We start from the raw sequence: 25,300 nt of genomic DNA, 5'->3' as shown, positions 1-25,300 counted from the left end.
CTGATGTAAACTATGGGCTTTGAGTGGTAATGATGTGTCATTGTAGGTTCATCAGTTGCAACCAATGTACCCCGCTGGTAGGGGATGTTGATAATGGGGGAGATTATGCATGAGGCTATGCAGAGGGTATATGGGAAATCTCTACATTTTCCAATCGATTTTACAATGAACCTTAAACTACTCAAACAAAAATAAAGCCTGGGGCACCTGGGTGGCTCAGTCAGTTGAGCTTGTTACTCTTGATTTCCACTCAGGTCTTGCTTGAGCCCCATACTCAGCGAGAAATCTGCTTGTCTGTCTCTCTTTCCCTCTGCTTCCCCCCCAGCATGCACTCTCTCTCTCTAAAAATAAATAAATAAATAAATAAATAAATAAATAAATAAATAAATAAAATCTTCAAAAATAAAGCCTGTTTAAAAAAAAAAAAGCTCAATATTGTTGAGCCTAGAGCTCAGTTTAAAATGCGCTTGTCATATCTAATTTAATACTCCTGTTCTTCCCTTATTATAAATCTGGCTATATTCGTAGGGACTGGTGCTGTAATAGGAGGAGGGGTTTGATCCACTCTTTCACCCTTTCTGTCCTTCCTTTTTCTAGTTCTTGCTCTTCCTGTGTCAGAGATGGAAGGAGAGCTGGGAGGTTAAGAGAGGGCAGATGACTTTACCTAACTGGAGATAGATTAGAGTTCTCTCTTGGCTTCTCCAGCTGAGCCTGTCCTGATGTTCACATCTTCTGTTTGACATACAGCTGAATGCTGGTTCCTTTACGTGGGATGTTCAGGGAGCCCTGCAGGCCTGTCCTGCTGCACAGTGCTATGGCATGGAAGCCTTGCTCACGTTCCTTCCCTTTTAACATTCCTTCAAGTCCCTCCTTTCCCTATTAGTACATCACTAGACTCCCATACCTCATCCAGGAGATGGCCCTCTCACAGAGTGAGTTAATGGCAAGATGTCTCAAGCACCGCTACCTGCTCTAGTGTTTATTTGTCCATGGGAAACTCACAAAACCTAGCCATGCTAACCAGTGGGAAATCAGACCTCTCTCCTGCCCCTCTGTCCACCCTGCCATTTCTCTCCAGGTCTTAGACACCCCTGCACAAGCTCAGATCAGTACTCCCACTGCCTCTGCAGACACTCATCCTACCCAGTCCTATAGCCATGTGGCTTTTGTGAATGAAGGTTCCATCCCTTTGTAAGGAGTCTAGTTTGAGTCTTAGTTGCCAATTTTAGGGCAACAATACGATTCCCACTCAGAAGCCTATTATCCTTTCATCATTGTAAGCATTTTGAATTGCATTCTGTGAAGAAAAACAATCACCATCCTTGACTGAAAGCTCCGAGCTTGCCTACATTTAAGTATTTATGCCTTGGGTTTTGACAAAATTGAGCATAATCAAAATCCCAGTGGGAAGAAGTATGTCAAAGAGATTAATTAAAAAGAAATAAAAAATGGCATCTTTCTCTGCCTTTGTGTTAATCATTCTTAGAAAACAAGTTCTTAAATAAAATGAGTAAAGATGCCTTTTACACAGCTTTGATTGTGAGTTTAATTTAGGTCCTGAACCAGTTCGCCAGAGCGTTTAGTGTTTACTGAAGAGTGGCTCACCTTTCATGAGCAGAAACATACAGTTGGTTGATATGTTAGGGTCTCACTGACGGTGGAGTCAAAGGCCACCTATAAAAGAGCTATATGTGACGGTTCCTGTCTTCCAGGGAAGATGAATTGCCATGGTAACAGTGCCAAGAAATAATAGGTCAAGTTTTATCCTCTGCCTCAGGCTTATTTTATTATGTTTTACTTAGAAGTGGATGCCATTATAAAATGAAGGCTTGGGTATTTCAAAGATAAACATCATGACAAGAAAATCTGATCAATAAACTGGTGTTAAGAAGGATGGATAAAGGACAGTTGGTAGGAAGGATATCTAAATTGATGGAAGAACTGTTTAGAAGCCAGTTTCTTAGTACTCTTATAAAACGTGGGCTTGACTTACAGATGCTTGTGTAAGTGTGTGTAAATGAAACAAAGGAACTGTTTGCACGAGATCAGTAGAGAAAAGTGGTTTGTCAATTTGAATTTAATAGAAGATTAACTGCTGTTAGGAAAAAAGTTCTTATACTTCATTCCAAAAATAAATATGCAGCAAGAGAGCATAAAATATTTAGGCTTCTTGTTTTGCTTACTATATTTATGACTATATGCAATGCTGCTTTATGTCTGCCTATTTATAAAAGTGAAAAAATAAATACAACTTGAGGGTAAGTACCCTCATACAAAGGAAATGATGTGTAATTATCACCGTTTTGTTGTTTCTGTTGATCTGGAGGGTCGTATCTCAGTGTACACCATGACTTGGGATCTTTCTGTAATAGCATGTCAGTCATTTAGGGGTCAAATACCAACATGAAGCAATATATAATTTTTGTCATTTCAAGCAACGTTGTTCTTTCCTTCTAATTACCATATATGTATGTGTGTGTACATATATAAAGATCTACTTTTAAAATCCCAATGGTATATCAACTCACCTTTCTGCGAACAGAATTAATTCTACATACATGGCGTATAGTAATGCACTTTAGCATCACATCCTTCATGAATTTACACAGTGAGACTATGTTAGACTTCGCCATAAGGCTACCTTTAACTTCTGATATTTTCTTTTCTGGGAAGTAGTCAATGAGTGTGTGGGTAGCTGTGAAATTTATATTGCTTCTGCCCTGATCATGAAGATTCCCGACTGGGGTCAGGGACTGTTAGCTTCCCAGTGCTACAGTAATGAAGTACCGCAGACTGAGTGACTTAAAACAACAGAAATGTATTGTCTCGCCGTTCTGGAGACTAGAAGACCTAAATAAAGGTGTTGGCAGGGCCCTGTTCCCTCTCAGATTCTAGCAAAGAATTCATTTCATCCCTCTCTCCTCACCTCTGGTGGTTGCCAGCAATCCTTGGCTTCCTTGGCTCATTGGTGTATTGCTCCAATCTCTGCCTCTGCCTTCATGTGACCTTCCCTGTGTGCTCTGGGTCTCTGTTTCCTCTTCTTCAGATGATACTAGTCATAGGATTAAGGCCCACCCTAACCCAGTATGAACTCATATTAACTCGATTACACCTACAAAGACCCCATTTCCAAATAAGGTCACATTCACAAATTCCGGGGGTTGGGACGTCAACATATCTTTTGGAGAGAATGCAGTATAGACATTTCAGTGGCTATGAATCAGAGAACCTGACCACTGAGCAGGTGGCCTTGATTACAGTTTTAAATCACTGGGCTGTCTAGTTGTTTAGAAATGATATTTTCATGATTTTACCTAATTTTTTTGTCATGTAGGGAATATGATATTCTGCTTCATCAAATGCTTTTAATGTGTAGTATTTTCAAATATGCAAAAATACGTCTCCAATAGAGTATAAATTTAATCTAAACTGGTCACAGTCCCTAACTGGTAATAGGTATTCACCAAATGTTTACAGAAAGAATGAACAAATGAATGAATGAATCAATCAGCAGTCATATTAAACTATATTAAGCATAGCTTAATCTTCATGTGATGATTCAAAATAATTCCTACAAGTAACCAGTTACAAAGTACAAAAGATTACTACTTGTGTGGATGATTAATGGTTGAGTGTTTATTCCATTTCATATCTTTGGTCTATTTGGAAATTCAATAACATGTGTTTTATGTTTTATGTTGCAGGATCCTCATCTTGCATTTCTGTTGAAAATCTTTTTGAGTTATCACATATTATTTCCCTTAGTTTAATTAAATTACTTTTGTTGATGAGTTAACATCAATGTGTTTGATTTAGTTTCTTCACATGTAAAATTACCTACTTTATCATGTACTAGGATTATCTATCCTTCAATCTATTTTTCTCTGTTTAGACATTCAATAAATGTATTTTGATTGTGGTGATATTGAGTTATGTTCCTTTACTAATGTGTACTTTCATTTTCCTTTTAATCCAATACAGAAAGAAGTCACCACCAAAACAAAAATCAAATTACAATGTAACTCAGACCTTACATACCAAGGCTGTTCCCTCTACCTTAAAACTGCATGTTATCTCTGCATAATTTCCAAAGAGTTTGGGAATGTAGTATATACAGTTAAAAGAATATAGCCTATTTCATCGGGAAAAAAATTAAGGCAAAAACAAAGACAGAAATGCTAAATTTCAAACTGAAAATGTTCCGTGCTACTACTTATAAAGCTGCTGATGTTTTACATTGTACAGTTCTTTTCTTGACATATACTCAAGTATTTGCTAATCAAACCTATCATTAAAGCCAAAAATTCCTCTTAAAAACATGAATAGAAATGGGGCACCTGGGTGACTCAGTTGGTTAAACACCCCACTCTTGATTTCAGCTTAGGTCATGATCTCAGGGTCGTGAGATTGAGCCCTGTGTCGGGCTCCACACTCAGCCAGGAGTCTGCCCTAGGATTCTCTCTCCCTCTCCCTCTGCCTCTCCATGCCCCCCGCCCCCCCCCCGCCCCAAGCACCGCCACTCGCATGCATGTGCTCGCTCTAAACAAACAAACATGAATGAGAAATTAAAATATTTAAGCCAACTAAAATGATTTTATTTTTCTTAAAAGAGAAGAAAATGACAACTGACTTTCATGGAAGAAAGTTTTCATTTTTAATCGTATTTTTATCCCTCATTTTCTCTGTAAGAAATTTCCAGTTGTGTTTTTCAATTATAGGAAGCCTACATTTGTAGAAAATCAGCAGGTATGCCCAGTTATCAGAATTAACTGAGCAGAGGAATGGTGCAAAACCAAAGTATGGAGCCATCTTTCTGAGTACATTGAAAAGAGGTACCATTTTAGCCAGTTACCTTCCGAGACTGCTCACATTTAATTACATTAGTGGCACTTGACATTATAAAATGTTCCCTTCTTTCAGATAGAACCTTCTATCACCATTAGTAAATGTCAAATGTAATGAAGTGTTTTTCTGACTTCTTTTTCTTCCTGATACCATGGGAGAGAACATGCTAATGAGTTTGTAATGGTGAAATTGTTTTCAGGACTCAAAACCAATGAAGAGCCAGCTTGGTGTCTGGTTTATTAGCTTAGTTTTACTCTTTTTTGTTGTCTTTGCATTTGGGAAGGAAAACTACTCTCTGTTTTTCCTAATACACTACCCCTATTTGGTACAATTTCTTGTACTGAGAACTTGCAGGTGACAACTACCTCCAATTAGATTGTGTTTCTGGGTTCATATCAGAATGGTGTGGAAGGTCCTGATCCTTGCTGTGACTTAAGTGCTTTCTGAAAGCGTCTTCTTTTTTTTTTTTTTTTCTTGAAAGCCAGTTTTTGTCCCCCTCTGTCTGCTTTTAAATTTTGATAATGGCTATCCAACCGTGTGGTTTCCTGTAACATATCAATCATAAGATAATGGGGCCTTGATTTCTGCTCTTGCAAAGATTAAATACCCTCACAGACTGGAATGAATGTTTTATAATACTAGAACTGGTTTCTTTACTGTCAAAATAAAATTAACATCTTATGAAAAGGGAAGCCATCACCGGAAGAGGTCAAGAAGAAAGAGATGTCACAGTTTTCCAACACACCATTATTCAGTGTCTGTGTTGAAGACATGCCTGACAGGAAGGGTCGGGGTCACCTTTTAGCAGTGCCTCGGGCGTGTTGGCTGTTTTCTCCTAGTGAAAAATTGGGGGAAAGCGTTCTGTTATATAGAGAAGGCAGCAGAATGGGGCCCCCAACCTGTGAGAAGACTACTCAATCAATGCTAAAAAGCTTTTTTTTCCTTCAGATTTTTATCTCTCTTAATTTTTACATATTTTTCATGACATAAATTTTTTTTCTTTATTGGAGTATAGTTGACACACAATGTTAGTTTCAGGTGTGCAACATAGTGATTGAGCAAGTCTATGCGTGAGGCTGTGCTCACTGCAAGTGGAGCTACCCTCTGTCACCACACGACCCTATTACAGTATTGTTGACAAGATAGCCATTTACAGTCACTTCACAATCAGGAGGGAAAAAAAGGTAATTTTATAGATAATGTATTCTGGAAAATAGGCACCCAAGACAAAATAAAATAAAATGACTAGTTATAAGATGTTTTGTTCCCCAAACAGCTGAAAGATATTACACAATTTCTGATTATACCATGCTTTGTAAACACAGTCTTTGGGAATTTGGTTCTCTAAATTTCTTCTTTATTTCACAATTGGCTATGCTGTTAATTGAATGAAATCCAATGAATATCTAAGAATATCCACATAAGCTTAAGACTGGCTCCTTTCTGCCTAATAAATTTGATTATTTTCCCAATTATATGCAGTTTATGATATTCACATTTATTTTCGACATCTACGTTTTCATATATATAAAATACTAAGCAAAGTACAATAAAACATTCAAATAATGTCCAGGAAACTTCTATTAGGTGGGCATGTAACTCTGCAACATTATTGTGCTTGAGATACAACTCTTTTTACACATTAATTAGCTTTTTATGTGCCTCTATATAAATAACTTTCAAATTAGATTATTTAACATCTTCCTTAATGATTTCTAGCACCACTTGACACATTAAAGATCGTAACCTTTGGTCTCTCCGGTACAATGCAAATATATTTCCCACATTATTTGATTATGTATCCTTTTAATTTTATTTATACCTTTTTCTATATTCAAGGAATTGTCAAATTTTCATATGGTAAAATCTGTACTTTCCTTTTTGTTTTCTGCCAATGGTGATATGTTCTGAAAGATCTTTACCACAGATTTTGCTCTATTTTTGCTATTTTGGGTACCATAATTTGTTTCCTTCCTATCTTTAGAACCTTATATCACCGCATAAATATCTTCTTCTACTCAGGCCCTTCTCATCCCTGGTCCTATTGCTGCTTTTATGAAAAGTCACACCCTTGACTAATTCTCAACTTCCTTACTGTTCTCCTGGAATCATTTGCTGATTTCCTCAGGCTTCTTTGATCACCCTACTCTGAAATTGCAAGGGACAAAATAAAATATACCACACAGATTAGGAGAAAATTTAAGCAATCTCAAGTTTCTTACGGGTTAGTCTATGGTGGAGTGTAAGCATCCAAGCTGGAGAATACCTGTGGGTAAGGAATAGCATAGCGAACATGAGCCCAACCCAAGAGTGAGACCCAGGAGATATTAGTTTCCTTCTGATGATAAGGAACCTATTCTTGTGTCATCAACACATTAGCTTCCCCTCCAAGGGCTATTAAATCTTAGGGGAAACTGGGATGTATTCCATGTGCAAAGGAGGCATCTCTGGGAGAAGAGCAGAAAGAGGATCCAGACTAAAGTCAGAAAGAGGTAACATTTCTGTCCAAAGCGCTCAGCACCCAGAGTACCAGGAAAGAGAAATCAGAGCCTGATCTCCAGGGAAAGTGGTGAAGGGGAAAACCGAGGAGCATGGTGTTGTAAGCCATAGCCCAGACCCTGTGAGGACAAAGAGTCAGTTGAACTGAGGAATAATTTCTTAAGCTACACTAAATACGTGACATACGCAGGTGACTTTAGCGATGTGTCCACCATATTCCCAGGTTTCACTGTTGCATGCCATCTCCTCGGCGGGCCCTGAGCCTCTGTATTTAGTACCTCCTATCTTTTGCTAGCTTTGCCTCCCTAACCTTTAGGAACAGCAGCCAGTACTTAGCATTTATCGACCACCATTTGTGTGCCAGGCTCTGTGTGAAGCACTTCACCTCCACTGTTTCACGTAATCCTAAGGAACATGCCAGACTTTAGAGGTTCAGTTACAGACGTTCAGAGGCTTGTCCACGTTCCCCAGCTAGGTAATAAGAGAACAGGGACTCCAGGTCTGTTGACTCAAACATCCACACAAAGCAGGTATTCTTACTCTCATATTGCAGTTGAATAAAGTGAGATTAAACTGCATGCTTTTAAAAGCAGGGAACTTTTCATAAAATTCTTCTTTTCCCCCACAGTAAATAGATTACAAATTCATAATGCTGAGGCTAACGATCTCTTCTTATTTTAAACTATACAAAAAGCTACAGATTTTGATATGTATAATCTTTTTATTATGTATAATCTTTTTATTTTATTATCTATAATTATCTGCTGCTTAACAGGAATGAACATATGTAGAAGGTATTTTGAGCTAGATCTTTACCAAAAAAAGAATTTTTCATAATATCGCAGAGCTGCCATATGAAAATCATGAGGGAAAACAAGGCTTAAAAGATATACAGTGATACCCTGCAAGTACAATGTAGACTCCTATTATGACTGTTTCTGGAATAATTAATCATGTCCCCAAATATGTACTGCCTTATTTTTTGAGAGATGATTATTGTTATTTTTTAGGACACAGCAGGCCAGGAAAGATACCGGACTATCACCACAGCCTACTACCGTGGGGCCATGGGCTTTATTTTAATGTATGACATCACAAATGAAGAATCCTTCAATGCGGTACAGGATTGGTAAGTAAGAGCAAATACTCCCATCACTAATAATAATGGCATTCTCCTTCGACTTCCTCTTCCTCCTCAAAGCAGTGACCACACTATAGGGTCGTATGTGTGTTTATTGTGTACTGTGATCCCCCTTGTGCTTCATAAAGGAGACAAATACTAGCTATGCTCAGAGTCATTGTTTAGGGATTGGTAAGAAATCCTTCTGGTGATTTTTCTACATTCTGTACTTTCCAGTGCTTTGCAACCTGTCATGCTTAGTTCCATGGAGAATTTTGATTTTTTTTTTTTTTTTTCATAAAAGTAATGAATGGTTTGGACACTTACTGGTCTAAAACAGGGATTTGGAGACTGTGAACCATAGGCCAAATTTGGCCTGTGGGCCTAATCTGGCCCACCGCTTGTTTTGTGAATAGTTTTATTAGAACATAGCCGAACATCATCTGTGACAGCTTTCAAGCTACAGCAGCAAAGGTAAGTTGTTTTAACAGAAACCGCATGGCCCACAAAGCCTGAAACATTTTCTCTCTGGCTGTTGACAGTAAAAGCCTGCTGGCCCCTTGTCTAGATTTGTTAAATAGTTTTCAGTTTTTCTTCAAATTGAAAAGTTTCAAAGGACTGAGATAAAGGCAGAGATAAAACCCAAGCATGTCCTGACTCGTGGCTACATCAGCTATGCGAAAACCCCTCTGTCCATGGGGAGTAGGATTGGCAGCGGAGAGCCTGCGTGGCTTCCTCCAGCCTATTCCCCAGCGCATTGGGAGGACAGGTGGACGAGCTGACGGTCATGGTCAGGGATTCGAGCAGCAGGGCTGAGCAGAGTTGCTTTCCTGTGGCAGGAGCCAGAGTCTAGCTGGAGCTTTGTGTGGTAGGAGGAAGAAAATGGCGCTCCGGCTGCTTGCCTGAATAGCCGTCACATTCTAACTGCCAACAGTCACAGCTCTGCTTATGTAAGGGGATAGTAGCCGTACAGAAGTGAAATAAGCTGCATTCATTTTTTTTCTGCTTTGCGTCATAGTATTATCCAAAGTGATTTTTTTTTTACATGTGTATCAGCTCAGTGAAGGTCAGATGCTATGAAAAACTTTAATTCTCTTTAGACTATTTCTTTTAAATTTTAATTGTTCATCTGAGAAAGCACCTATATCTCTCCTACTTACACACACAGAGGTGCACACACTTACAATGTAAGAAATAGTACATTTACAGTAGCTACTCAAAAAGAAAATATATAGCTATAAACTGAGAAGGGCGAGCTTGGGACTATATGAAAAAGTAATTATCTTCCACTGAGGCACATAAAAGAAGGCTTAAGTACTCTTCTTTTTAGTAGACTGAATATTGTAAAAATGCCAGTTCTTCTCAAATTAATTCATAGATTCAAGGCAACCCCAATTAAATACCAGCAGGTTTGGTACAAAATGGAATGAAACAGAGAGTCCAAACATAGACACAAATCCATCTGGGGTTTTAGTTTGTGATGAAAGTGCCATTTCAAATTAGTGACAGAAAGTTTGTTCAATTAATAATGTGGTGATATCTAGTTAATTGTCACACACAGCTCTGGCATACAAGCTGTTATGCAAAACGGTCATTTTAACTTTGATTCTTTCCTCTCAGCAAATGTCGAGACCCAGTGCTCCCAGACAGGGGAGTTCATGAATCACATTCCAAACCTCAGGGTCCCAAATGCTGTTTGCACCCATAGTTCTTGCCCTGTTGTTTCAATGAAAGTTACATGACTACTGAGAATACCAAGAATTGAGTTCATTAAAACCAAATGGCAACAAGGCCAGGAACCAAGCTCTCTATACTTCTAGCTCTAGCGTCAGAAATGAGGTGGAGAAGTTCAGCTTCCTCGTGCCCTACCCCCACCTTCCCTTGCTCACCCCAGTCAACCCAGCTCCATCCCCACCAACGCTTCCTCGCCTGTGAACAGACTATCTGCCCTTACCAGTATTCCTCTGCCTCAGATTCCCTCTTTGACTCTTTACCACTCTTCCTTTTTGAAGCTCTGTTTCCTTTTTTTCTTTCTTTCTTTATTTTTTGAGAGGTGTGTTTTTCCAGATTATTCTTGTGTCTCCCTAAGAGTGCTTCTCTTTCTACTTCCAAGCTATCCCTCACCCAGCCAAGGGTAAGCACACCCCCATGGTTTGTTCTACTGGGCTCATTTTTACTTTCCTCTCACACACATCATTTGTCACTTACACCGGATAGCTCCCAAGTTTACATTTCTGGCTCCAGTCTTGTGTTCTAAACTGCAGTGTTGCATTTCCAGGTGCCCAAAATATTTCTTCACCTGGATATCCTGCTGGTGCCTCAGAATCAATCATCTCTGCCTAAAATTGCTCACCTTCCTGAAATCATTATTTCTTCTCCTTGACACCACAACACTCCGTCACCCAGGGTCCACCCTGAATCCAATTCTAACCTCCAACCATCCCAATCTGGAACTTGATCTTGCCTATTAATTTTTTCTGAATATCTTTTGATTTGACTCCTGCCTCTCCATTCCTACTGTGACTATCATTGCTTTTCTTCTTCTTACTGTTGCTTCTCCCCTCACAGTAGCCTTCTAACTGATCTTTCTCCCTTTTGATTTCTTCCTGTCCCAAAGCACCCTATCCCTCTGCTGCTATAAAAGTCTTCCAGAAGAACATAATCCTAAAGACCACTGCAAAACCCCTGCCCAAAGCCATGACTTACCATCACCTACTGAATTAGTTAACACTTCTTCAGCCTGACTTTCAGACATACCACATTATGGAGCCACCATACCTGTACAGTCTCTTCTCATTATCATAGAGGCTAACTGATCTATACATGGCTTCTAGAACCCAGCCTTAACTTTCTAAACTTTGTGGGGTTTTGCTTGGATATTACCCCCTGCTTTGCATATCGTCTTCACAGCCTACCCCCTCCATTCCCCAGCACATCTAGATCTGTCAAAAACCAACAAAATCGATCCTTACCTTCTCCTTTTTTTCCATCCCCAATTGCATGACCATTATTATTAGGAGGGTTTTATTCACTCAAACATTTATTGAGCACTCCCTGTTGACAATCTGCCGGACATTGTATTTATGCCGGCATTTGCTACCCCAATTAATGGAGCACCCTCATCCAGTTATCTGATGTAGAAATCGGAGCAGTGTTTTTGTTTTTTGGTTTTTTTTTTTTTAAAGATTTTATTTATTTATTTGACAGAGATAGAGACAGCCAGCGAGAGAGGGAACACAAGCAGGGGGAGTGGGAGAGGAAGAAGCAGGCTCATAGTGGAGGAGCCTGATGTGGGGCTCGATCCCATAACGCTGGGATCACGCCCTGAGCCGAAGGCAGACGCTTAACCGCTGTGCCACCCAGGCGCCCCTGAGCAGTGTTTTTCATTTCTCTCTTTTACACATCACATCTCATTGACTACCAAGTCCAATAATTCTGACTTTCCGAATGCCTCTCAAATCTATTTTTATCCTTTATTGCCACTGTCTTCATCTGGGCTGTCATTGGCTCTCATCTACCTCACAAACCTATCTTGTCTTTTTAGTTTTCGGTCCCACCCACTCCGCATCCAATATCATACTGCTCAGAGCTAGTGAACCTTAACATGTCTTTTTTTTTTTTTATTTTAAGATTTTTTTTACTTATTTTGGAGAGACAGAAAGAGAGAGAGTGTGCGAACGGAGGGGAGGGGCAGAGAGAGGGGGAGAGAATCTCAAGCAGACTCTCTGCCGAACACAGAGCCCTACACAGGGCTCCATCCCATGACCCTGAGATCGACCTGAGCCAAAACCAAGAGTCAGTCGCTCAACCAGCTGAGCCACCCAGAAGCCCCGAACGTTAACATGTCTTAAAAATAAATCTTCAGTAATAAATTTGGCCATATGTATTTTTAAAACCTTCATGAATGATCCTGCAGCCCGTTTCCAATCAAGGCCATTGGTTTAGAACAAATCAAACATGGTAAACAGTGTAGCCTCCACCCATGTGTGTCACTACCATCATCTCCCACCCCTCTCCTCCACTGTCCCATATTTCAAACAACTTTGCTCAATGTACAGATGTTTGATCCCTCTAATACCTCTGTGCCTCTGCTTAGAATACCTTCTCTGTTATCTTTCCAACTCTTAGTCACCTTTCAAGGGCAGCTCAAATATCAACTCTTGTATGCAGCTTTTGAAGATACTGCTATCCCCTTTCCTACCCACCCCAATGTCCAATCCCAGCAGACCATGCTAGGCATCCCTTATGTCTGCATCCATCCTACCCCAGCACTTTCTACAGACCACATACAGAACCTAGTAGACTCTGTTGTTATTTGATTACATTTGTTCTCAGAGGAGTGGTGGCCAGAGTGTTCCCTGGATCTCAGTTGGAGCATGGGCCCACGTTTATGGAATTTGGATCCCTTGTCCAGACTCTTCCTAAAAGTCCAGCCCCTAAGACTCAACTGTCTACGCCTACTGCAGTGCCTTTCATCTTGACTTAAAATCTTCCCATTCCTGACGTTAAATGCATTTCTGTTCTAAGTATGGCATGGCCACAGGCTGCTGTGTTTCCTGTAGGAGAATGTCACTGACTTATCTTCCCCCACCTTATTTATTTACATTTGGCTTTTTATGACACAATGAGGAACTCTAAATATAAATTTGGTTTTTTTTTTTTTTTTTTTTTTGTGGGTTTTGTTTTTTTTTTGGGGTTTTTTTTTTTTTTGAGGCAGGAAATCTGGTGAGCAGATTGATATTTTTTAAAAACCACCAGACTGAGGATAAAAGTCTAACACCATCATCCCACCAGTTTTAAATAATTCATTTTTATGACGTTCAGGGTACCATTGCAGATGTGCTAGAACCAGAATGACATTTCACCTTCAAATATCCTTTTCCCCTGCAATTTTTTGTTATCCAAAAATATATAATGGTCTTAAATGAAGGTGACATCATGGTCAATATGAAAGAATTTTAGACTGGTAATAAAAACTAAGATAAGATGAATAATTGCTAAGCCTTTGTTCATGGCTTCCTAACCTTGTTGAAGGGTCCTATCAACTATAAAGTTGGTTCTGTCACAGCTCAGAGTGAGTAGTGGTGGGATTAGAACACAGACGTCTAATGCCAAGGTTCACCCCCACCCCACACTGGGCATCAAGGAGTATTTCTTCTCCCTCTTTTTCTCTCATTGCTCACTCTCTCCTTGCTGCTGTGACCCAGCCTTAAACCATTTTTCCTGTATGGATAACCCAACTTCAAGTCAAGCTTCCATTTAAAGGATACATCGCTCCTAATTCACAGCTCCTCCCAAACAACCTGAAGTAAACAAACACCCAATCCCCTCAACTGTCCTTTGCATCTCCTTTTTGGTTTTCCAGGCCAAAAACATCGGGGCTAAACTTAACTCCTTGTTTTCTGACACCCTACATCCACTCCTTCAAAAAATACTGTTGTATCTTGATTCTAATCTCAAAATACAGTCCGCTCTTGTTGTTGAAAGTTGTTACACTCCATGAAGTCCCCCAAAATGTTCAGTTAGTGAATACTGAATTGTTGCTCCACAGGGAAAGTAGACAGTTTCCTGTGAGTCTCTGGCCACATTTTTGCCAGTGGTTCAATATGTGCTTGGTTTTAGGTGTGTTTCCACTTAAATTCACTTTATTTAATGCAGTTTGTTGATTCGTGAACACTGAACTCATGGCCAACAGCAGGAACCTCGGGCCTAAATGAAGTGTGTCTGACACACGTACCGCTGCACAGCCATACCACAGTCTTTTCACACTTGGGCACGCCAGCCAGCACTTGGGCTTTATGCTCGGAGGTCATTTGAAGCAGCACAGTCACCAACAAAAAGCACAAAGGTGAAAAGTATGGCACTAAGCATATTGCGAGAAAGCACTGTTTGCCAAGCAAGACTGGAACAAGGCAGAGCATGGTCTTTTTGAGTCTCCGCTGGGAATACGTGTGTCAGGCCACTCTGATTTTTCATCACTTTGACTTCTGTCTGCAGATGTCTGTGAAAGCGCCGTTGAGTATTTATTTGGGGATTACAAATAAATTTTAGCAAATAGGCAAATTTGCAAATACGGAATCCATGAATAATGAGAACCAATTTTATATCCAGAATCCCATCACTGCCCACCATTCCCTCCGTGTATTAGTTTGCTCAGGCTGCCGTAGCAAGGTCCACAGACTGGGTAGCTAAATAAGAGAAATTTATTGTCTCACAGTTGTGGGGTTCGAAGTCCCAGATCAGAGTATTGACGGGGCAGGCTTCTGAGAACATGACAGTGAATCTGTTCCAGACCTTTCTTCTAGCTTCTGGTAGCCTCAAGCATACCATGACTAGTAGATGGCTGTCTGCTTCCTGTGTTTTCATATCATCTCTCCTTTGAATGCGTCTCCCTCTGTGCTCAATTTTATGCTTCCTTTTTTTTAAAGATTTTTATTTATTTAGTTGAGAGAGAGAGCGAACAAGAGAGAGCAAGAGAGCACAAGCAGGGAGAGTGGTAGAAGGAGAAGGAGAAGCAGGCTCCCCGCTGAGCAGGGAGCCTGACGCAGGGCTCCATCAGGACCCCGCGATCATGACCTGAGTCAAAGGCAGACGCTTAACCGACTGAGCCTCTCAGGTGCCACCAAACTTATCCTTTCTATAAAGATTCAGTAATATTGGATCAGGGCCCACCTTAATGACCTCATCTTAACTTGATCATCTATAAACGCCTAATTCTAAATATGGCCACATTCACAGGGACTTAGGATTAGAGTTTCAGTATTTCTGGAGGATACAATTCAACCCGTAACACACTGATACCATCTTGATCGGGCCACCATCCTCTCCTGTCTGGATTGTTGCTATAGCCTAACTGGTCATCCTGCTTCTACCACTGCCCCCACCCCCAGAATCTTCCCAGCACAGAGAGGGAGCTTTTCTTTTCAAACTGTAAATCAGATCATGTCACTCTTCTGTTCCAAACATTCACAGCATCACACCTATCCTGGAATAAAGCCAAAGCCCTTACAAGAGCCTACGAGATTCTGTGCAACTGACTCACCACCTCTCTGATCTCCCCTTCTCCTCCTCTTCCTCTCTTGCACCCCGGTCTAGCCACAGCAGCCTCTTTGCTATTTCTAGAACAGACCAAACATGCTGCTTCTTCCTTAGGACATTTGCTCCTGCCTTTCTCGCTGCTTAGAAATTTCTTTCCCAGATAGTCTTATGGTTCTCCCCTCACCTAATGGTCTTCACTATACCACCTTCTCAGCAAGACCTTTTATATTGCCCACCCTATTTTATATCGCAACTTTTTTTATTTTATAACTTACTTATTGATCACATCTGTCTCTCCAACAAGAATTCTGGCTTCACAGCACAGCCATTTCTGTCCTTTTTATGCAGTATTATGTCCAGAACAGTCTGGACACATACTAGGTATTCAATACATATTTGTTGAGTAAATAAATATATGAATAACAGAGACAGAAGTATATGGGACTAGATCTTATTCATTTTCTGTCTTTATAGTCTGGCACATATGAATTATGTCCAACAAAATTTGATGACAAGGGCCAGAATAGTATCAGACCGTTTTGATGAAAATAAATCAATACTTTCAATTCAAATGTAGTAAGGAGGTAACGCCTCTTTTACCAAAATTTTATCTATATTATAAAATTCCCCCAGCTTCTCAGTAGAATGGAGAGGATATGTGGGTAGAATTGATAAAGAGAAATTAAAATGTTTTAGCATACATATGGGGAAAAGTGACTTGAAGTTACCTGATTAGTTTTTGTAGTACATTCTATCTCTAAAATGGTTTGGCTTGGGGTTTTTTGTTTGTTTGCTTGTTTTTAGAGAAGAGGGTTTATTTGGGGACTGGTTTAGTACAGCAAATGCATAGCACATATTTCAGGGTACCTGAAGAGAATTAGAAATGTCATCTAACCCAGTGGGAAATATTTGCTCATCTCTCGTGGCCTCACTTAAAAGTTTTTCTTACTGTTTCTGTTTCCAATTAACCAACTGTCCGCCTCTGGGTTTTCTTGTTTCTTTGTTTTTTCCACTCACTCTTTCATTTACTGTAGTTGGTCCTGGCTTGTTTCAGTGAATTCCGCAGACTGGAAACTGAGATAAAAGTTAGCTGCATGAAGAATACAGACATGGTACAAAATGTAAATCCTTGAATTAAAGATCTTAATTAAACATTTAATTTAACCAGTATCTGCCCAGACCTGTAAGGCAAACATGGGCTCATATTTTGGTCAGAGAGAATCAATCTTTCTTTCTTTCTTTCTTTCTTTCTTTCTTTCTTTCTTTCTTTCTTTCTTTCTTTCTTCCTTCCTTCCTTCCTTCCTTCCTTCCTTCCTTCCCCTCTCTCTCTTTCTTTCTTTTTCTGACCTGGGAAATAGCAAATGTCTGAAAGACCGAAGTCTGTCCTGTATGACTTGGTGTTTTGGTACTTAACTAACCTCAACTGCACTCCGAGGTGGTAATTACTATTCTATAAATATTAACACTAAACCAAAGGCTAGAAGCTAAGTTCTAGTTGCTGCAGCCTTACCCCAGTCAGGCTATATAGGGACTATAAAGATTAAATTAAAAACGTGGCCTCTTGGATAAAAGGTATTATATAAATATGATTGCTATTTGTTCTGCTTCACTTGCCCTCTGAAAATATCCTTCTTGGCAGCTCCTTTTGTGCAGTTTTGTATGACTATACTTATTGCAAATGCCCGTATTTTCTCACAGGATTTCCTTGGTTTCCACCTATTTTAATACAGCTTCTTTTCTTTGAAATTAGTTGCCTACCTTTGGGGAATAGATTTGTCTTGAAGGACGGTAATTATACCTGTCACGTAACTCCTCAGGAGAGGAGACTGTAGTGAGAGCCTATTTTCTGGCCGTAGATGTTCATCTTGGTTTCTGGGTGGTATGGTTGATGATTGTTGTATCAAAACAAATCTGTAGGACTGTTGGTGATATTATTAAGAAAACAGATTTCTAGGCTTTAAAATGGAACAGTAATGCCTGTGGCTTTGTCGAACCTTACCAGTGTTTTCAGATCTGTGGCGAATGTGGTCTCCAAGTCTGCTTTCTGACTGTAGTGAATATGTTGGGTACTTCCTGATACCTACCACTGGTCCTCATTTTCTAATTGTCCAATCAGCAGATACACACATACTCAACTACAGCATCGTGAAGTGAGTAGAAAGGCCAAGTCCTCTAGGTCTAAACTGGTACGACTCCAGTCTAATCTCTACTTCTAAATTCTTGACATTGTTTGCCTCATATAGGGCTCCTGACTAGCGGGAGCATTCTGGAGCCTTGTTTATTCATTTACCATTGGGCTGGGTTTGGTCATTTATCTTTGCAGTTCAGTTCATTGATATAATTTTCTTAATTATCAGTTGTAAACGAACCCCCTACGCACCCACTCCTTAAAAACAAAATAGAAAGAAAGAAAGAGAAGAAAAGAAAGAAAGGCGAGAAGGGGAAAGGAAAGGAAAGGAGAGGAAAGGAAAGGAAGAAACATTAACGGTAACTATTCGAAAATTAGAAAAATAGCACAATGGTAGTCATGGGAGGATTCCATTTCATCACCAGAAGATAGGTCATTATATATTAAGTCTAATTCCACTAAATTTAGACAGAACCCTTCTTCAGTGTTGTCTGTACCTTTCCCTTTCTGTACCATCAATTTCCAAAGCAAGGTGTAACTAAAAGGGCATACGAGCTGCCCGACCATACATCATAGTCTCCCTGCCGTCAACCTCATGTTCTTTGCTCATATAATATCCCTTAGGACAGTTCTCATTTAAGGTCTCTGTATCTTATAACCTAATTTTAATTTATAAATATCAAATGAATTTGGCTCTTTCTTTGTTGTTCCTTCCCATAGCATACTGAAAGCAGCAACCAGTGGAAGGCAGATGAGGGGAGAAATGTCACAAGGTCTGTGTGTTTTCCAGACCTTTTTTTTTTAAACCAAATACTCACAGCAATTAAGTTTTTGAGTAGTCAGCCTGATATATGTCTACCCAGAGTTAGCCAGACTCAAGATTAAGGGCAGAGTCCTCTAAAAGATTGGCCTCACTTCAGTTTGGGAGTTTCCCATGACTACTGTTAGGTTTGAGAAGTCACTAAAATGACTGACAATTCAGAGAGGGCAGTACTTAAAATTTCAGCACTCCTGTGGAAGACCACTTTGTGGAAAACTGCCCTGAGCAAGCCTGCCACGGAGCGCTGCAAGGCTGACTAACATGGGCACCCCAGCTACCCCGACACCAGATGACCTCGCTGGGTCCTCCACTACTCAGACTTGCGTCTCACTTTCCCTTTGGCATCCATTTTTTCTTTTGCCCTTGTTGGTTCTCCACATTTAGCTGTTCAAATCAGTTTCATTCCTGCTGAAGCAAAGCGTAGTGAGAAGGCCAGCATGACAGGGTCGTGTGGAAATAACCCTCCTCACAATGCCCATGTCAGAATGTCAATACATTCTTTTATAAGCAAATAGTAAAACAACAATTATTTTTACCTCCTACTTCATCCCTAACCCCATTTCTTATCAAACCCCTTCCCTCAACCTCACACCTTTGCTGAGTTCCACTGGGCTCAATCCTAAACATGACATTTTTGATAGATTTGTTACCCTGACATTCAAGGAGTTAAGTATAGTAAAAAACAGCTGTGCCCACTCCCCAACCTAGCACTTCCTAATTACATATCAACTATTTAAGGAATGGGAAGAAATGGATGCTCTGCTATAATTGAGATTATTTTCGTTCTGTTTTTGATAAACTGTGAACTTTGAATATGTATATTAATATGGTAATTTATGCAAATCTTTGCCTTCAGAGTTTGTGTTCTGGAGATGAGTCCTTTCTGAATTGCTGGAGCACAGAATTTTATATCCTATGACCTTATCATATATTTTGAAAAGGACCAAAGAGGACTTAATTTATGTAGCTTGATAAAACAGCTTATTTCAGTAGAAATTTCCTTAAGCCAGGAGGAAAAGTCACTTTTTTTTTTTTTTTTAATTCCTTCAGTTTAAATCTAATGGAGACAGGGATCTGGGGAGGAAATGAGAAAGGCTGAAAGAAGGGGGTGGAATTATTGGTTAAATCTCCATTTTGAGAAGGGCGTGGGGCACCTGGTGAGGACTCGGGCTGGTGAGGAGACCTGTGAAAGCTTCATAAACACTTCATGGAAGCCCCTTGCCTCAAAATTAGACAAAAACAACAAACCAAAATACTGTATAACCTGGGAACTTCCGCAGTGCTTACCATTCCTCAGACTCCCTTGACTATATTTAAATAAGGTAAAGGATTCCTAACTTACAGGATGGCTGTGAGGAGTAGAGGAGAAGATCTAATATATCTGGCATGTTGTAGACACTGAAGAACTTTCTCTTGCTCTCAGTCTGTATCAGACCGTAGTTCCTGGTCCAGATTGCACACTAGAATCACTTAGACATCTTTTCAAGGCATATTATCCTATGCAGTAATTCAATCAGAATTTCTGCTGTTGTTACCCCAGCAACAGGAATTTTAAAAAATCTCCCTAATTGATTGTAATGTGAAGTTACATTGAAAGATGAGAGCTTTACCCAAGGCAACTGTTGTCACCTATTATTGGAATTGGACACCCTTGTATTAATAATAACATTCTGGGGAAATACATAAATATATCTTATATAGCTTCTTAAATTTTTGTATCTTTAGATTTTGCAGAATGATTTTTTATGCCCCTACCTCTACAACCAATCCATTAAAAATGATGATTCTGTCCCACATATTTCCACTTTGGACTGGATCTTAATTCTACATTGCTTGCCAGCTTTTGTTTTGTTTTGTTTTCCCCTCAGAAATTCTGTAGTTTAGGTGGAAACACAGTATTGAGTCTAGGTGTGGCTCAGTCCTTCAAACCCGAAGGATTCAGATCACAAGCCCTGGTCCTGTCAGCAAGCACACGACCTACAGCTGACCTACAGCTGTGTTCTGAGGCAGGGGCTCCTTCTGGACTTCCTCCCAGTGTGAGAAATGTAAGCTTGAACCCATGGTTGAAGCATATAGTTTCCCCTGAAAGGGGGAAAGAGATGCAGTGACGAGTAGTAAGTACTTCCTATCAAAGATTCATCGTCAGCCCAGTTGCCACGAAGGCTCCCAGGAGTCACTACTCTTTTATTAATGGCCGAAGGACCGGTATGCAATGGGCTTCTGCAGGCCTGAGGCAAACACCACCTCAGACATGTGGGAGTCACATGGTTGAGCAGCCCTGTGTGGCATTTCTGGTGAACTTAATCTGGGTCAGGATTCTCACGAGCAGCAGCAGCACTTGGTTGCTGATTTGGGATGAGGTGACGAGTGCATGTTGCGCCTTTTCATGCTTTCTTCGTTCTCTTTGATGAGGTGCTCACACAGAGAAGAGGTGAGGCCAGACTCTGAACTTTTAGAGGCTTCTAACTAGACAGAACAGGGGTACGGTCATGCTTGTGGTTTTCCAAACTTCACATATATATTTTTTGAAGTTGGATATGAAGCGCACAGTATGCGGAGTATAGCATACAAGATTGCATCCAACCAACAAGGAGTGTTTTTTGTTTGGTTGGCTTTTGTTTGCAGTTGGGGGTTTTTGCATGGCAATCACTTCCAAGTGTTGAAATGAATCACATCCTGCCCTCACAAACTTCAGAGTCTTTCAGGGGAAATAAGACATGCGGTTCCCTGGTCACTGGGCCACTATTAGGGAATCAGCCTTGTTCCTAGAACTTCCTCTTTGGCCAGTCTCTCATCCCTTGCTCCCTGCATGCCTCCCACATGGCCAGGGCATTTCTGCTAGCCACCCTCTGATATTCAAAGGCCCCATTCTTCCAGGTCTACTGTTTGAAAAATAGAGGGGATATAATAACCGTGTACACCTGTCTTCACTCCAGCCACATCAGACCACAGGCCATTACTCAGATGTGCAGGGCTCCATGCTACGTCCACTGTTCCATCAGAACGCCGGGCACCTCTCCCCACTGCAGATCTGTAGTGTCCTCCTCTTCTTCCAAAGCTCACGTCACATACATCCTCCTCCTCGCTAATGCAGAGAATGTCCTGACTGAAGCCAGCCAGGAGGCTGGTATGCATTAAATGTTAGTTACCATTCCTTCCTCCAGCGCTCGCCGTCAGGGTCAGTGACCTCCCAGGGGCTTGCTTCCTCTGCACTTTTGCCTTTTCTAGATCTTGTAAGCACTTACTTCCTCCTGACTTGTATTATCATTATTTACCTGTTGATTTCCTCCACTATGCTACAAAGTTCTTGACATTGAGTATGAACCCAAGGATCTCTCAAAGAGCCTTACACTTAGTAGGCAATACGCAATTGATGATGAATGAATGAGTGGATGCGAAAATAAATGCCCATGACTATGCCCAACCTTTGCCCGCATAACTCCCCCTTCTATAGGGTTTGCTCCTTATCTATACAAATCTTGTTAGCTGATTGCTTTCATTCTTTCCAGGGACTAATCAGATTAAAACAGTTCACAGAATATGTAAGTCAATCATTGATTTGCTAGGGTAGATGGGAACATTTGCACTTGAAAAGGAGAGTTCTGTCTTCCCAAATTGGTCTCCAGTTTTTAAAGAATTTATGATAAATATAAATAGGAGGGTCTTTTTCTTACTCTCCAAGGCTGGGGAAACAAACCAAAAACAGCCTTTTGTTCTAGGCAAGTCACTATGCTTCCCGTAATGGGTCTGTCAGGGAACAAACACATGGAGCCAGAATCATTTTGTGGCATTTTCAGGCAGCTTACTGCCCAGCCTTCCTCATCACCTTTGCAAAGAGCTATGCTCTATGTGGGACTTCCAGAAAATAAAGACATGACAAAGGACAGAGAGGATGGGGTATATGCTGAATATTTTAACTGGGTATCAGGAAGCAGCCATCTTTGTGAGAGCTAGTGATTGCACATATATGCACACTCACGTAGCCATCCTTATGATATTTCAAAAGAAATACATCTTGTAACCCGAGCTTAGCATTAAGGACTTTGATTTATGACTTCTCATTAGCAGCCACTACACATCATTGTGATTCGGCACCATCTTGCATCATAATTAACTCATCCATATAGTACGGTTTGATAGCTAGAGTGGGAAGCAGTATTTGCTTCCTGCCCCTGCTGCAGCTGCAGAGGGACTTCACACCATTTTTCTGAAATCAAAAATCTCATGTCTGTCTTTTTAACGGGGCAGAGGGCTTGCTTTGATTTTTTTAAGCTTTGCGGAATAACACAGAGGAGGTTAAAGCAGAAATAGATACTGCTTCACTAACAGTGAGTCCAGCTGGCTCAGTTAAATTAGGTTTCCTTCCTAACCTTTAATATCTAATCTACCTACTAATTTGAGAGTTTTAATCTGCCTGGGTCCCTTGGCAGGAAGGTCAGAAGTCACTGTCACTCCCATCCAAGGGCTCAGGTTTCTGGACCCTTCTTTTGGCTTCGCTGGTAAGAGTCTGCTCTCGTCTGCCAAATCATCATCTTCATCTTCCATGTGAGTCTCACTGTCCTCTGCGTCTTCGTTGTCATTGGAGTCTCAAATAGGAAGGTGTTTCACAACGTTGGTTTGCAAACTCAGTGTGCTTGCTGATTCTTAAAGGATTCCAAAACTGTAACACTCTGCATGTATAAAGATATTTATTTATTTATTTATTCATTTATTTATTTGAGAGAGCAGGAACACATGAGTGGGGGGAGGGGCAGAGGGAGAGGGACAAGGAGACTCCCTGATCCCAGGAACCCGAGATCATGACCTGAGCTGAAAACCAAGAACCAGACACTCCACCAACTGAGCCACCCAGGTGTCCCTTTATAAAGATGTTTATATTTTAATAATGTTATATTTTAATAATTACCATTGTTAATTATTTCATGGGTTCTTGTTTCTAGATTAGAAAACTGCTTGACTGGCTCCTTGAGCTTGGTGGTTAATTTGTCCCTCTGGCAACGCATACAAAAGCTAGCAAGGGGACAGTGGAAGCGAAAACTAAAGCGGCGGCTTGTCATCCGTGATTATTCTGACAGAAATATCAAGCCCCCCTCACTCCTCTCAGGAATTAAACCCTACTGTGAGGACGTACAGCTCTCTTTCATCCAGTACCTATCATCGAAACTCTCCATTTTTTTCTAACATTGTTTCTGGTCAAATTTGTTTTGAAGGAGATTTTTAGGCAACAATAGACATGTATTGTGCTGACGTTTAAAGGATCTGTACTGGAACTTTCAGTAGGATTGCACAAGGTAGCAAATGAAAGTATCATCTGTCCTGCCAAATTTGAATTACAGATAAATAATGATTAGATTTTTAGTGTTAAGTATTCCCATGCTCTATTTGGGACATATTTATACTCAGAAATTATTTATTGTCTATCTGAACAAATCTAACTGGGCACCCTGTATTTTATCCAGGTATTAATTCTTTAGAAATATATAGGCAACCTGAGTGTAGTAGAAAAATTTTTAAAACACTCACATTCTAACGTTAAACTTCCTTTTCACTGCTTCCTGCCATCTGCCTCTCCCATTTTTCTGGAGGTCACAGCTGGTATCCAAAAGCATGCTATTATTTAGTCAAAATATTTATTATTTCTGGCAAAAGCATGCAAGCGTCTGACGGCTGAGGTGGGAAACTTTCATAAGGAAAACAGCATAATGTGGGTTCATTGGTACGCATTCCACAGCACCCGCCCCATCCTATTTCTATGTTGTTATTATGAATAACATGTAATATATAATAAATATATATGTGTGTGTCATCTTGTTGTTTAAATATCCTTTTACTATCAATACAGTTAGGAAATCCTTTAGTTTGGAACTACATACAGTAAATCTCTTTAAATCTAACAATATTCAGCTCCAAGTAATTTACTTTGTAAATACTCACTAAGTATTTATTTTATATTACAACAAGCATTACTGTCAGGACCTTAAAAAAAATCCCTAGGGCTTGCATGGCTCCAAATGATAATTGATGTTATCTATGGCCAACCCTCCTTTCTATTAAATAAACTCTTTCATTCTTTCAGGGATTTAAATAATACTCTCAGAGTCATCTTTGACCAACAACAAAAAAGAGCTTTTATTATTACTACATGTGTCCATCACATGACACCATATCAGTGAATAACAGGACAGAACAACAGAACATATGTTAGAAAGGTAGAGAATTTTATCCCTATCCCAGACCTCACACTTGTTAATATAACAGAAATTAGGAAATTCTTTAAATGGCATCTAGGCTATTCCACATGATCTGGAAGGAATTTCATGTGAAGTTATCTATCAATCCAGAGAGAATGCTGGGAAACACTAAGAATAAGAAACATAATTAACCCTTTTAGGCATTATAGTCTATGCATATTTTGTCATTGTGTTTATCCTTGACATTATAATTACCTGCTTTACCTCCCCTAAACTGGTAATTCCTAGGAGGTAATATGAACCCTGCACATTTTTTTAGCATTGCCATTGTTTGATAGTGCCTGGTTCATAGTATGAAGAGTAATTTTTCAAAAAGTCTGGGGACTATTACTCTAAAGTAGAATGTAATTGAATTGAGAGAGTTAGGCACAACTGCTCAACATTTTAATTTGGGGAAGAATCATCCTTCTGTTGGCTTGCTAGTAGCCCCAACCTTGCATTTCTCAAAGATCTATAAACTTTGTGTGTGTGTGTGTGCATGCACGCTCATGTGCACACGTGTGTGTGTATGTGTGTGTGTGTCAGAATAAATGTACATAGATAAAGAAATATATATATATATATATATATATGTGCGTGTACATAGATATCCGTTACAA

General features: G+C 40.0%; 1 protein-coding gene across 1 annotated transcript in view; it reads left to right on the top strand.

Annotated features, from left to right (window-relative positions):
- The window catches only part of RAB3C (RAB3C, member RAS oncogene family), a 250,068-nt gene that overhangs the window by 89,636 nt on the left and 135,132 nt on the right, over positions 1-25,300 (top strand). Inside the window, exon 2 of the mRNA XM_008691395.2 lies at positions 8,355-8,473. Coding sequence (XP_008689617.1) covers positions 8,355-8,473 — 119 coding nt within the window. The remainder of the gene's footprint in view (positions 1-8,354; positions 8,474-25,300) is intronic.

This window comes from Ursus maritimus, unplaced genomic scaffold (genome assembly GCF_017311325.1).
Source record: "Ursus maritimus isolate PB19 unplaced genomic scaffold, ASM1731132v1 scaffold_5, whole genome shotgun sequence".
Classification (NCBI taxonomy): domain Eukaryota; kingdom Metazoa; phylum Chordata; class Mammalia; order Carnivora; family Ursidae; genus Ursus; species Ursus maritimus.
This window is presented reverse-complemented; position numbering and strand designations above follow the sequence as displayed.